Source organism: Perca flavescens, chromosome 3 (assembly GCF_004354835.1).
Source record: "Perca flavescens isolate YP-PL-M2 chromosome 3, PFLA_1.0, whole genome shotgun sequence".
In the NCBI taxonomy this organism is placed as follows: Eukaryota; Metazoa; Chordata; class Actinopteri; order Perciformes; family Percidae; genus Perca; species Perca flavescens.
Window position 1 is genome coordinate 38486391 of NC_041333.1, and position 12990 is coordinate 38499380.

The 12990-nt window shown below is 38.2% G+C and overlaps 3 protein-coding genes across 3 annotated transcripts in view; 1 reads left to right on the top strand and 2 right to left on the bottom strand.

Moving 5' to 3' along the window:
- LOC114552945 (heterochromatin protein 1-like) overlaps window positions 1-12990 on the bottom strand; it is a 600023-nt gene that overhangs the window by 263162 nt on the left and 323871 nt on the right. The gene's annotated exons all lie outside the window — the stretch shown is intronic.
- LOC114553107 (NACHT, LRR and PYD domains-containing protein 3-like) overlaps window positions 1-12990 on the bottom strand; it is a 582600-nt gene that overhangs the window by 260058 nt on the left and 309552 nt on the right. The gene's annotated exons all lie outside the window — the stretch shown is intronic.
- LOC114553109 (NACHT, LRR and PYD domains-containing protein 4-like) overlaps window positions 1-12990 on the top strand; it is a 239017-nt gene that overhangs the window by 38400 nt on the left and 187627 nt on the right. Inside the window, 1 exon segment of the mRNA XM_028574254.1 lies at window positions 12717-12824. Within this exon segment, the coding sequence (XP_028430055.1) occupies window positions 12717-12824 (108 nt within the window).

Here is a 12990-nt window from a genome sequence, read left to right on the forward strand (position 1 = left end):
CCCGTGGTAGGAATGATTTCCTGTAGCGGTCCGTGCGACATCGAAGCTGTCGGAGCCTCTTAGTCTTAGAGAAGGTGCTCTTCTGTTGGACCAGTGGGGGGGTGGAGAGGGTGGTCGGGGTTATCCATGATAGATAACCGTTTGTTCAGTGTCCTCCTCTCCACCACAGCTTCAAATGTGTCCTGTTTGCAGCCAATAACGGAGCCAGCCGTCCTGATCAGTTTGTTCAGTCTGTTTGTGTCACTGGCTCTGATGCTGCTGCCCCAGCAGATGGCGGAGGAGAATAGAGCGCTGGCCACAACAGACTGGTAGAACATCTCCACCATTCAGCTGGTAACAGACTGGTAGAACATCTCCACCATTCAGCTGGTAACAGACTGGTAGAACATCTCCACCATTCAGCTGGTAACAGACTGGTAGAACATCTCCACCATTCAGCTGGTAACAGACTGGTAGAACATCTCCACCATTCAGCTGGTAACAGACTGGTAGAACATCTCCACCATTCAGCTAAATTTAGGGGCACACACCGTAAATCAACATGCTAACCAAATATTAACATTTCTACTAATTTCCACTGTATTACTAATAAATACTTTGATAATGGAAATTACAATGTGCTGTTTCAAATTTAGTTTCACATTTTATTGTGCACTTTTGAAGATGCAACATGAAAGGTATACTGACTGCACCATCATTGCCATGACAGTACAAATATTAAAAAATATATACCAGCTCTAGGCTCCAGTCTACAATTACAATGAATTCAACTTAAAATTAAAAATGCATTTTTTAGGCTACTTAACTAAAATACCTACTAAAACCCCTCCCTCTCTCCTCCCAAACCTGCCCCTACAACCTTGAATTGAATAATTATTAATTTCTTACACACTGTAACTTGTATTCTTTATTCTTTTATTCTTGTATTTGTATGTTATTCTTTTTTTATTTTCATCATGACCGTTTTTAACTGCTCTTTAATGTTTCATGTAAATTGCCTTGTTGCTGAAAGGTGCTGTAGAAATCAAGCGGCCTCGCTTTACAGCCTCAGCCTGTCAGTCAGTCCTCAGGGCAGAGAAACCACCGTTGTGCCTGCTTGTCAGGAAGTGTAACGTCAACAGCACCATGACCGCTTTCACCTCGCCGTTAATATCACATTGCAGCAAACGCTGTCTGCGTGACGTTTTGAAAAACTGTAACCATTTTATCGGCATTTCCGTGACTAACTGACTTCAGCAAAACTGCAGAGTAGTTTGCTCCGTGTGTGTGTGTGTGTGTGTGTGTGTGTGTGTGTGTGTGTGTGTGTGTGTGTGTGTGTGTGTCTGGGCTCCACTCTCATAAAAAAAAAATGGGGGGCAAATTTACTGGTTGCACATGTGCAACTGGATGTAAAATTCGGTCGCAGTCTGGAGCCCTGCTTTTGGATGTTCATGTGAAAGAAATGCTAAACTAAGCAACATGGAATAGCATTTCACGGATGAAAAATGTGTTTTACAATATTATACTATTACTAAAGTGTTGAATTTAATATCACAAAAATAACATTAATCCTTCTTTTAAGCTAACAGTAAGTTAAGGAACTGTCCTGATACTGAATTGAGCTAATGCTAGCTTGTGTCAGGTTATGTATGTTTTATTTGAGTGATTATTAATATCTCAGTAAGATGCTGAAAACGATGTTTGTTATGTGTGTCACTGAACAGTTCCTCACATCATTCCCCATAGACCCCCATGTGAAAAAATCCAAACTTTACATCAGAAATAAACATGTTTACAGCCTGGTACAAAAAAAACGGTTTTGGTCTATGAAGCTAATTTCACACTTCATAACAACTGTTTATATAACTCACCTGTTTAAATTATATCAAGGCTGAAATCAGCACACTGTCACTAGCTTCAAAATAAGTTGTTTAACTCATGTATAATCATTTGTTTTATTAATTTGATCTGTCCTCTTCTTAAATAAACTGAATTGAATTGAACTTTGACATTTAGTTTCTTCTTATTTTACAGGTTTATTCTTTTTTTATGACACTCCTATGACATCATACTTCAGTTTATCACAAACATGAAGGAAGGGTAAAAACTCATCTGAAAAGTAACTAGAAAATGCATTTCCTGCAGAAAATGCTTGTGAATGCTGAAAATCTAAATTGCTAAAGTTTAACTAGATTGTTGGCTTTAATGCGAAAGAAGGGGAAGAAGTAAGAATAGTTGGAATAGTATTAATTAGTTTACATTTCTTTAACATGATAAATAATACCAAACGTGTGATACTAAAGTGGAATATTTAAAGGTTTTCTGAAAAGCTGTCTACTACACTGAATTGCACACTGAAGTTGTGCAAAAAATTTGCAAAAGTGGAAACTGTTCTAATATATATATATATATATATGTATATATATTTATATATATACATGATATGTATTATTAAAATGTCTTTATTTGTGTTAAAGAGGAGTTGGAGCAGAGTGTCTGTTAAAACCTAGGCCACTGTTTGGAGGGAACTGGAATCTTACTGGAAGCTGACTCGCTAGAAAAACCCTAATGCATTTTAACGCTGTAAATTGAAAAACTGAGTGTCAGGCATTCACATTTTTTGGGGGAACTAACATGTACACTCATTACATATGGATCTGAAAGTTATCATCCATTAAACCAGATATTTAAGTCTGTAAACTGTGAGAAAGGTTGAAACTGCAGGCTAGTAAATGCTCTGTTTTTGGTCCACTTCTTGTGTTTGGGTCAGATCCCGTTCTCACCTAGTCTGGCTATCACCAGACCAAGCTCAATCTTTTCAGATTGAACAGGGTGAAATCAGATCACCGGCTTGTGCCTAAAATAGAAAATATATCATCTTTCAGAACCTTGAAGGCTCCATAACTTCACACTCTGAAATGTGCAGGATCTTTACTTGTAACAGAGTATTTCTACACTGTGGTAGCCTATTGCTACTTTGACTTTAATCTTTAGTTTTGTCACTTTTTATTTCACTTTTATTCTGCTCAACCTGAGGCAGATTATTTTGATGATTAAGACATGAGCATGTGTCTTGTTGGCTCGCTCTCATCTTCTCTTCAGAAACAACCGTTCAAACACAAGCTAGGAGCTACGATCACTTTTTGGCAAGTGGAAACGTGAATTTTATGGATGTATTGCTTCTTAAAGAATGTATTTAAACTGGTTAAGTTCTTGTGGGCTATAATCTGTCAGATAGAATTGAAGCGTATGTGCCGTGGAATGTATCTTTTAACCGGCTCCACCTGCAGCGCCACCCGGTGGAGGATTGTGGGAGTCACAGGCCAGACGGAGAGCTTTTGCTTTGGGATTGTTGTTGTTTCTTCAGTTTTTTTGGAGCCGGCACAGAGCTGTGAAAACGTTAATCTAATGTCAGCTGTTGTCAGAGGACGCAGGGGAGGGAAACAAGAAATAAAAACACAAACTCTCCAAACCAAACTGCCAACACGCTCACTGACAGTCCTTAAGTCGTTTCCTGTATATCAGTAGTTTCATTTAAAAGAAATATAGACACTTTATGATCCATTTCTGTGTGAAAGGGCCACACACACCTCTGGTAAAACTCTAAATAGAAGCCTGTCCTGTTTGTACGCTTGTAGAGCAGATCTCTGCTCCTATTATGTTACGTGTGCAATGTAGCTGACCAGTAGAGTTAAATTACTTCTATTTTAGGTATATAATAAATGGTCCATTGGTACATGTAAAGGTAAATGTCAGACAAAAACAAGCATCTGATGGGGGACTTTTCTGACACTGACTGGGTTTGTGAACAGTTTGGCTTTCCTGATCACTGAGCAGCTGTACAGCTCAGATGGGGGGTGGGGGGCAGTTATTTTGGCAGCATGATTCACTATACATGATAGTCTTGTTTTGTGTTTGATGGTGAGGTGGTTGTACCAGGAAGTGATATTGAAAGTGAGAAGTGATTCAATGAGGGAGCGGTAAACCAAAGTTAACATGTCCTTGCCTATCGGAAAAGTTCAGAGTTTTCTGAGCAGGTGGAGACGTTGTGCTTTTTTGTATGTTGTGTGTGTGTGTTGTGAGAAGGACAGGGAAGTGTCTATTTCTGTGCGCAGGTACCTGAATACCTGCACTCGTTCCATTGGCTGACCCTGGACACTAAGTGGCTGGAACAGAGGTGAGGCCTTGTCTCTGCCCCCACAGCATAGCTCCTTCGTTTTGGTAATGTTGAGCTCCAAGGAGAGATAAACAAAAGTTTGGGAAAGATTATTTACTGCCTGCTGGTAGCGAGTTAGGGGCGTCAATGTGTGCAACCAAAGCAATGTCCTCAGCATATTTAAAAAAGTGCCATGCCTTCACTGTTACACAAGATGTTGTGAGTGTACACAGAGAAGAGGATTGTGGATAAAACACAGCCTTGGGGAAGTCCAGTATTTAGAATAAGCTTGGTTGATGCACATCGACACCAGGACTGACGAGGGCCAATGAGCAGCTTCTTCTCTCCCAGAGTTTCCTCGACACATGAAGGAGGAAAGTGTCTGGAAAGTGACCTGAAGAGACTTCAGCAGGTGAGAATCTGACCAGAGGAATCTGGAAATGGTTGATGAACAGAATCACTTTGATTCAATCTGTTTGACTGGACCAAGAAATGGTTCTTTCTGGGTTGTTCTTTAGATTTTTAGAGATAGACTATGATTCTAATGAGTGTCCATCTGAGTTAAAGGAGATGGTTTGGAATGATTTGCATGTATTACTCAGGGTTCGTACGGGTGCTTGAAATCCTTAAAAATACTTGAATTTTGATGTTGTGTTTTAAAGGTTTGAAAAGTGCTTACATTTGGATGAAATGCTTGAAATCGTAACTGTATTTCTTTTCACGACAAATACCTATCTGACTGAATAGTTCATTTATTAAATGGAGAAATAAAATGTTGGAGAGCCTAAAATGAATCCTGCTCGCTTGTGCATGTGTGACTCCGTCCCCATGAAACCACTACTGCACCATGCCGGCAGGTTGTCCTTTCAATGAATGTTGGCTGGAAGATGAAAAATACAAATTATGGATTAAACGGGGACAAACCCCACAAGTTGCCTCTTGTAAAGTCTGCAAAAAGACGTGCAGCTTTTTCACAATTTGCAAGTCTGCGATCTCGAGTCACATGAAGGGTACGTCATAGACTTTTTAAGTAAGCCAACTGAAGTAGCCTACTGTACACGTTAGCGCCTATTTGTTTACGCTAGTAACTTTAGCTAGGATTTGCAGGCTAAGTAACTGAGAGAACTTGGTGTGATAATGTAATGGTAGTATTGCATGTCCGTTATGGCCCGTTCATTCGTGAACATAGCCAAAGTTACATCACAGTAACTGTAACGTTACTACCCGCAAATTAAAAGCTGAAACGTTATCCCAGTGATAACAACAATCGTTGATTTCTGAACAGAAATCGTGTCAGATGGAGTGTCATACAAGTAGCCTACTGTAAGGTTGAGGATGGCCTTATCAGTCCCTCCAGGATTTTGCAGCCTTTTTGAGATTGTTAAGGCCCAAAATGCGTGATTTTTGCGGGGCTTTTCTAAAGAATTGAGATAAAGGTTGCGATGTCTTTTGTATGTTTGTTGCAATTAAGTTGCGAGAGATGGAGAAAGTTGTATAGTTCTTTAAAAATAAAAAGGAAACTTGTTTTGGGGAGAATAAAACTACTCTAGGCTGAGTTTTCTTAGGAACCTTACCAAAAAGGCTCCGGATGCTGCAAATGTTGGTATAACATGGAAAAGCATGGTGGATTTAAGACAAAAAATAACTTATTGAATGAATCAAATTTGAACATATGTGTCAGTGGCTTGTTGATCTTTACATTGTTAGGTAATTTCCTATCCTGGCCTGGGACACACATTCATACAGTTTGATAAAGTACTTATTGGACTTTAACTTATCATTGCACTTACAATAATAAGCGTAGCTGTCCTCAATTTAGGTAATCCTGTACATCTCATCTCCGGCTTTTCCTGCATCCTGTGTGTGTGTGTGTGTGTGTGTGTGTGTGTGTGTGTGTGTGTGTCTGTCAGCCCCACCCGCTGCAGAGAGCCGACAGAATTGAAGCAGCTTCAGCGGCTTAAGAGTGAAGAAACGTTACAGCGTACATTGATGTTAAAAGGCTGGCAGGAAGGACTGAAATCTTTCGCTGTATGTTTTGTTGGTAAATGTGAGATGTTGGAGTTACACATGTCTCACACAAGGAAATGAATTTGGCGACGTACGTGTGACGTCAACCCATTCTCACTCCTGCTTGGTCATTGGCTCTCAGAATCACATACTGATGCAAAGTCTAGCACCAAAGTCGCGGTGATTGGTTGAATTCGCCTGAATTGGCGCAATCGCGACATCGTGAAATCCTGGAGGGACTGAGCAGTAAAGTAACCTACTGTAAGGTTGAGGATGACCGTATGCAATATTTACACTGCTCTATTCCAGTAGATAAATGTATATTTCTTGGCAATGAAATACATTTTTTTTTTTTTTGAGTCTTCTGGGTTAAAATGGAATTACAGGTTGTTGTTACAGGTCTCAGATTTTGTTCAAACCTTGTCTATATCAAGAAAGTCCCAAAACCAAGGCCTGTAAAATATTTCTGGTTAAATCCTATGTCTTCATATTTTTAGCCCTTGACATTACTTCAGTTTTACAGCCTGAAAATCACATTATCTGGGAAGCAATATTTGGACATTAATTCATAGGCAGCACAAACTTTGTAGGTTTGAAGACAAACATGTCAATATGACTGAACCATTACAAGTTTGTACACCATGTCCTAGATTTGGAGAAAATATTGTGAAAATACTGACATTAAGGCTAGCATAAACTTTGAGCAAAATGTAAGAGGGTGCAGCAACTGTTTTCCTGGATTTAGTCTGATTTGACACAGAATGACCCAGCTGCATGTCATTTGGCTCAAATCCTCCCACTCAGTGCTCCTCTCTTGCTTAAATATCTGATCCTTCTGCTATTACGAAACACAATTTTGGCTGTTCATAGCATTATTTCTTTTAATGTGATACAAACACTAAATAATAATTTTGACTATGTATTGGTATGCAATTTACAGTGGAGTAAGGTGCTGTAAAAAGTTTTAAAATGGACCTTGAAAGTGCTTGAAAAGTGCTTGAGTTTGACCTTGGAAAAGGTGTACGAACCCTGATTTACTGTTGGTAGTTCTCAGGTCAAAACAACAGCAGACTCATGTTATCTCATCAGTGGAAAACAGGGAGGGTCAAGAAGGACGATAAAGAGGGAGGGGGGACGACCAACTACATGCCCCCGGAGGAGTTTGGCTTAACATACAAACCTAAACGAGCCTCTGATATCTACAGGTACAAGAGGCCCGAACCAGCACATGGATAAGAGCATTTTATTTATCATACAATAAAAAATGAGGAAACAATCCAACCTTTAAGGACACCAATTTTCTTTGTGAATGAATAATGTATCGTAAATAAATAAATGTTCTTCCTTAAATACAGGGTGCATAAGCCAGTACACCCCTATGTTAAATTCCCTTAGAGGCAGGCAGATTATTATTTTAAAGGCCAGTTATCTCATGGATCCAGGATACTATGCATCCTGATAAAGTTCCCTTGGCCTTTGGGATTAATCATCCTCACATACCCTTCACCATACGTAGAGACTGGCATTGTTTTATTTCAGTTCCTTTACGTTAAACATTTGGTAAGTAACACTTTTCAGCTGATTTTTGATCTTTCATTAAACTGTAAAAATGTGTTTAGTTGGAGAAGAGTTTAGTTTGGTTAGGGTTAACTGTAACAGTTATCAACTTGTAATCCTAACAGCCACCGTGTTCAGGATCACCAGCTGCTCTAACAACAGGAGCTAACCAATGCTAACCATGCTAACCATAATGGAGCTGTTTCCAAATCTATATTTGAGAAATCAAATGTAGCTCTGCTGACAAAGTGAGACAGGACTGGAGGTGATCTGTTAGTGTGAGGACAATAAATGACTCATCAAACATTACTGAAACTCACTTATTATTCATATTTCAAACACACAACTCATGAAAGAGTCTGAAGTCTCTAATGTTTATTCTGTACTGCAGTAAAAGTACTAATACACACTGTCAAAGCCTTAAAGTTAAAGTTCTACTTTTGAAGATATTACTGAGTTAAAAGTACACAAATATTATCAGCTAAATGTATTTAGTCTATCAAAGTAATTGTACAGAAATATTATCAACTACACAGCAAAAAGTCCAGTGTTGAATTAACTCCCACAGAGTTGATTTCAACACTTTTTGAGGGTTTATATAGGTCCACACTCTCCAGAGTTAAATTAACACTTTCAAAATAGTTAAACATTTAACACTCTGCCAGAGTTCCTTTTTTAACTCGCAAAACAGAGTTAAAGTAACACTAAGGGATTAGACAACTAACACTGCTCCGAGTTAATTTTATATAACTATTTGGGTAGTGTTAGTTTCACTCCCTAAAGTGTCAATTATCTACACTGAAAAAAAGTTAAAATTGTTAATTTATTCAATATTATTTATTAATTTAATAAATACTTATATAAATAAAAATTAATCACAATAAACAATCAATTTCAAAACATTTATTTGTGCCTTTTCTCCCTTGCAGTCAGTTGAATTAAAACATTGTGAATGAAGGTATAATGTACATAATTTCATCTGAAACATTGTATGAGCTTGAATATCAAACGGTTTATGAAATTTAAGCTCAGACATTTTAGTAGACATCTTCCGCACCGTAATACTCTGAATGCATGATGATGGTCATCAAAATTCTCTGTAAATAGCTTGTTTGTCAAAAAGAAGATTTGATCTTCAAACCAAAAGTACATCACTTATTTGACAAAAGACTGGCATGTCTTCTTCCATTGCACTGCAAATAACTAGTCCAGCTTTATACTCTACACCATCAACTTTAACCCAACTAGTTGAGAAAATATCTTTTGACAAGATTGATTCAAGCATTTCATTGTTGATTTATATTCTCATCTCTGAAGAGAAAAGATTTAATTGGCCCATACTCATTTTGTTTGAGGGTGAAGGTTTTTGGTGATAAGCAATGGCCATCTGATGCTTTTTAGCAAGCGATTTGGTTATGTTTTTGAAATTTTTAAAACAATCTTTAAACAGCTTGTGTTTGGCCTCAAACCTCATACACCATGTATATAATAAGGTGCCAATTTTCCTTATAGAAGATGGGTAATGGATCATAAAATGATGCTTAGGTATCAAGTTTCTATGTGGATACAAGTGCTTAAATAGCTAGTGGTGGTCAACAATCAAATGCTTTAAATATATTGTCATACCAAGAGTGAGAGAAGGTGAAAAACTATGTTCATTATTTGAAGTAACAACAGTAACAAATTCCATTTATGTTTCCTGCAGGAATAATGTCACCAAACAACAGTGGGATGTTTTTCACAAGACACAATGTCTGAATAGAATTCAAACCAATGCCATTGCCAGCACTCTCCAAAATAATCTTTGTAGGACGATTTTTTCGTTCTAAAATCCATAATCAAAACCATAAATCCTGGAAAGCAAGTCCTGTTCTGACATAAAGTGTTGTGTGAGATATCCAAAAGCAATTTGATCTCATACTGAACCACACCCTCAAGAAGATCATGCATGATATCAAATGAATAGTTATTACAAACATGGAAATACTTCAATGTATCTTTTTTTTCAAACCATAAAGTGACTTCAATTGTGGGTTTTCCTGGAGAGACTGGCAATGCATTTCAAACATATCTTTTCCACGAAGGATCACCTTAGGCTCATCCTCACTGTATACTGTTTGACAATCATTCTTCTCAATCAAACAAAGGCGACAGAAATGACGGCTACTGAATGACTCATTAAAACCAAGAATTGTGTGCATCCCTAGATTATCTCCAGTGATCTGACAGATTGTACCATATACCTGCTCATCTGAAAATGGAAGACTTAGCCCTTGGCTTTCTAGTTTTTCAAATCATTCATCAACGGTTCTAGTATAACATCAAAACCATACTTGTTTAGATCTTGTGTGTGAAAAAATGTTACCAAATGAATGTTCATCAAAACCGAATTAAATTTTTGGGGCAAGTTTCTTACAACAAAATAAAGACAGCCAATTTTGTGAATTCCACGTTTGGAGCCAAGGGGATTGGCGGTTTCAAAATCATCATAGTATAGTTGGATTTGTAATGCATGTCTATTAGCTGTAAACAAAGGGTGGGTTTTAAAATAACTTCCATCAAAAAACTTAGTATAAGTGTCAGGCTCTGATCTGAAGAGTCTGATAAAGGCATGTAAAGAAATCAGAATCGACAACATTAAGGAGCTTGCACAATGAGCTTTTAAAAGAACATGGGTGTGGTTTAAAACCTTTATCCTAAGCCATGCTAACCTTTTTCATGGAATTGCATAAAGTCAAACCGTCCTTCATCCTCATCCAGCTTCATATTTCTGCTGTTGGCTGTACTTCACCTGCACCAGCATTTTGACTGAGACCTGCAAGGAAGTTTGACAAAGTAAATAAACATTTAAAGGAAAAACGGTAAAAATTAAAGCTAAGTCAACAGTATTACACCATTTTTGGTGACCCATCAGATTCTGTGACCTGTAGTGTTGGAAAAAGTACAAATTTTCAGAAAATCAGGCTGTGACTGAGATATTAAAATGCTGCGTATGCGTTAACTCATCAGTATTTAATGATGCACTTAAATGTTTAATAAATGTTAAATATATCAGTCACAGCCCGATTTTCTGCTAATTTTGTACTTTAGCTTTAACTTAGTAATTTAAGTACAATTAACTGGTAATACTTATAAACTTTTACTTAAGTAAATGATCGGAGTACTTCTTCCAACAATGCAGGTCATAGAATCTGATGGGTCACCAAATACAGTGGTATGCTGGTCACACCAACAACTAAACACGTGAAAAACACCATCTGCATGTTGGGACATGTTTTTTTTTGCGACCCCTTTGATGTTCAAAGTGAAGGGGAAAAAAGTTAGCTTCAGCCTCAACCAAGATTTAATACAGTAAAAAAAAACATAACGCTTTGTTTTTTTTTTGTTAAATCATCATTGATAAAGTTGGAGATGGTTTAAGTAACAAACTGTTAGCTAGCTTACCATACACTGCTAGCTAGCTAATCACCAGGACAAATTTGCTGTTCAGTCCAGGCAACAAACACGGTTTTGTAAGGCATATATTCTCTGTAGATGTTTCATTGTTCATACTGAAATTCTCAGTATCAATTTATAATTGTTTCAGTAAGTTTGAGTTAATTGCACTTACATTGTAGTACTACATTGCAGGTAGTACCGCATGGGAGGTTGAAAATGGCGCTTGACTTGTCTCCTCTGTCTCCAACCCAAGAAGTGAAATGCATGGGCGGGGCTTATAATTACATCTCTCATGGAGTTGGGTTAACACTGACCGGATCAACACTGTCAAATAACTCCAACACTGAACGCCATTTAAATCAGAATGTGTTAAAATTACACTCTGGGAGTGAAAATCAACTCGGAAATGTTTAACCCTGAAATTTCAACACTGCAATTTTTGCTGTGTAAAGTCATCAGTTCCATTCCCTTTTACTTCCCCTCAGCCCTAGATATAATGTAACAGCCTATTTGTTTGTTTTTTACAGTCATGAGCAGCAGAGAGTTGATGTTGCTGATCTTTATCTCATTAGATGGTCAGTTAGCTCCATCTAGTGGACAGATAGTAGAACTCCATCATCTGATGGGGGACAGCTTAAATCATCAGTGAGAAATGAAGGATGTCAGAACTTGTCAGACTACTTAGATCCTCCTGGTGTCATGTGTTGTATTCAACCCACAGCCATCTTCCAACTACTGAGACAGACTTGGTTTGTGTGTGTCTGAAGGAAAGAGCAGCTGATTCTCTGTTTTCTACAGTATCTGTGACATGTTAGAGAGGAATGAGAGACTAATGTGTCCTGTGATGAAAAGCTTGTTATAGTAACAGAGGTCATGTCTCCCAGCAGGTGAGGACTCTGCTATGAGTCAGTGTGAGGACAGAGAGGAGGGAGCCCCTCCCAAAAACCACTCTGGGTGGGGACCATGACAGCCAGACCAAAGCTCAGAGGTGAGATGATGATGGACTCTTCTCCATGTTAGAGCTCAGCACTCACATCACTCCTCCATCATGATTCACACTGAATATATATGTACAAAATATTAACTATATACTTTATTAGTCAGAAAAGAGCCAACGACTGATTATCAACTGAGATGAGACAGCATCTTTCATCAGATTACATTTTGGTGAATAGTTACTGATCCTCTGTCTTTGTTTGTATCAGGATGCAGCAGCAGAAACCTGGACCTGAACCCAGCTGTGTGTCCATGAAGAGTGACTGGTCTATGGGTCGTCCTATTGAGTTTAAAGTTGGACAAGCTGCTGATGAAAGGTCAGAATTTAAAAGTGAACGTTGTAATTTTCTGACTCTCCTGAGAAGAAGAATCCAGACTTGGTCCAGAGCTTCGTAGTCTGTTGTAGGACTCAACGATATAATGGGTCAGCAGTGACATCACAGTGTACACCTACTGTATAAATATATAAATAAAATTAACTTCTTACTTTATTAGTCAACAAAGAGCCAACGATGACACAGCATCTTTCATCAGATTACATTTTGGTGAATAGTTACTGATCCACTGTCTTTGTTTGTATCAGGATGCAGCAGCAGAAACCTGGACCTGAACCCAGCTGTGTGTCCATGAAGAGTGACTGGTCTATGGGTCCTCCTATTGACTTTAAAGATGGACAAGCTGTTGATGAAAGGTAAGAATTTAAAACTTTGTTATTATCCGACTCTCTGAACTTCATGGTCGAGGTTCAGCGATGCCACAAAATGTGGTTCTGATCTCATGCCCAGTGATACCAGGACCAGAACCACCAAACAGATTAATTGGTTTAAAGAAATGCCAATAAACCAGATCAGAACCTT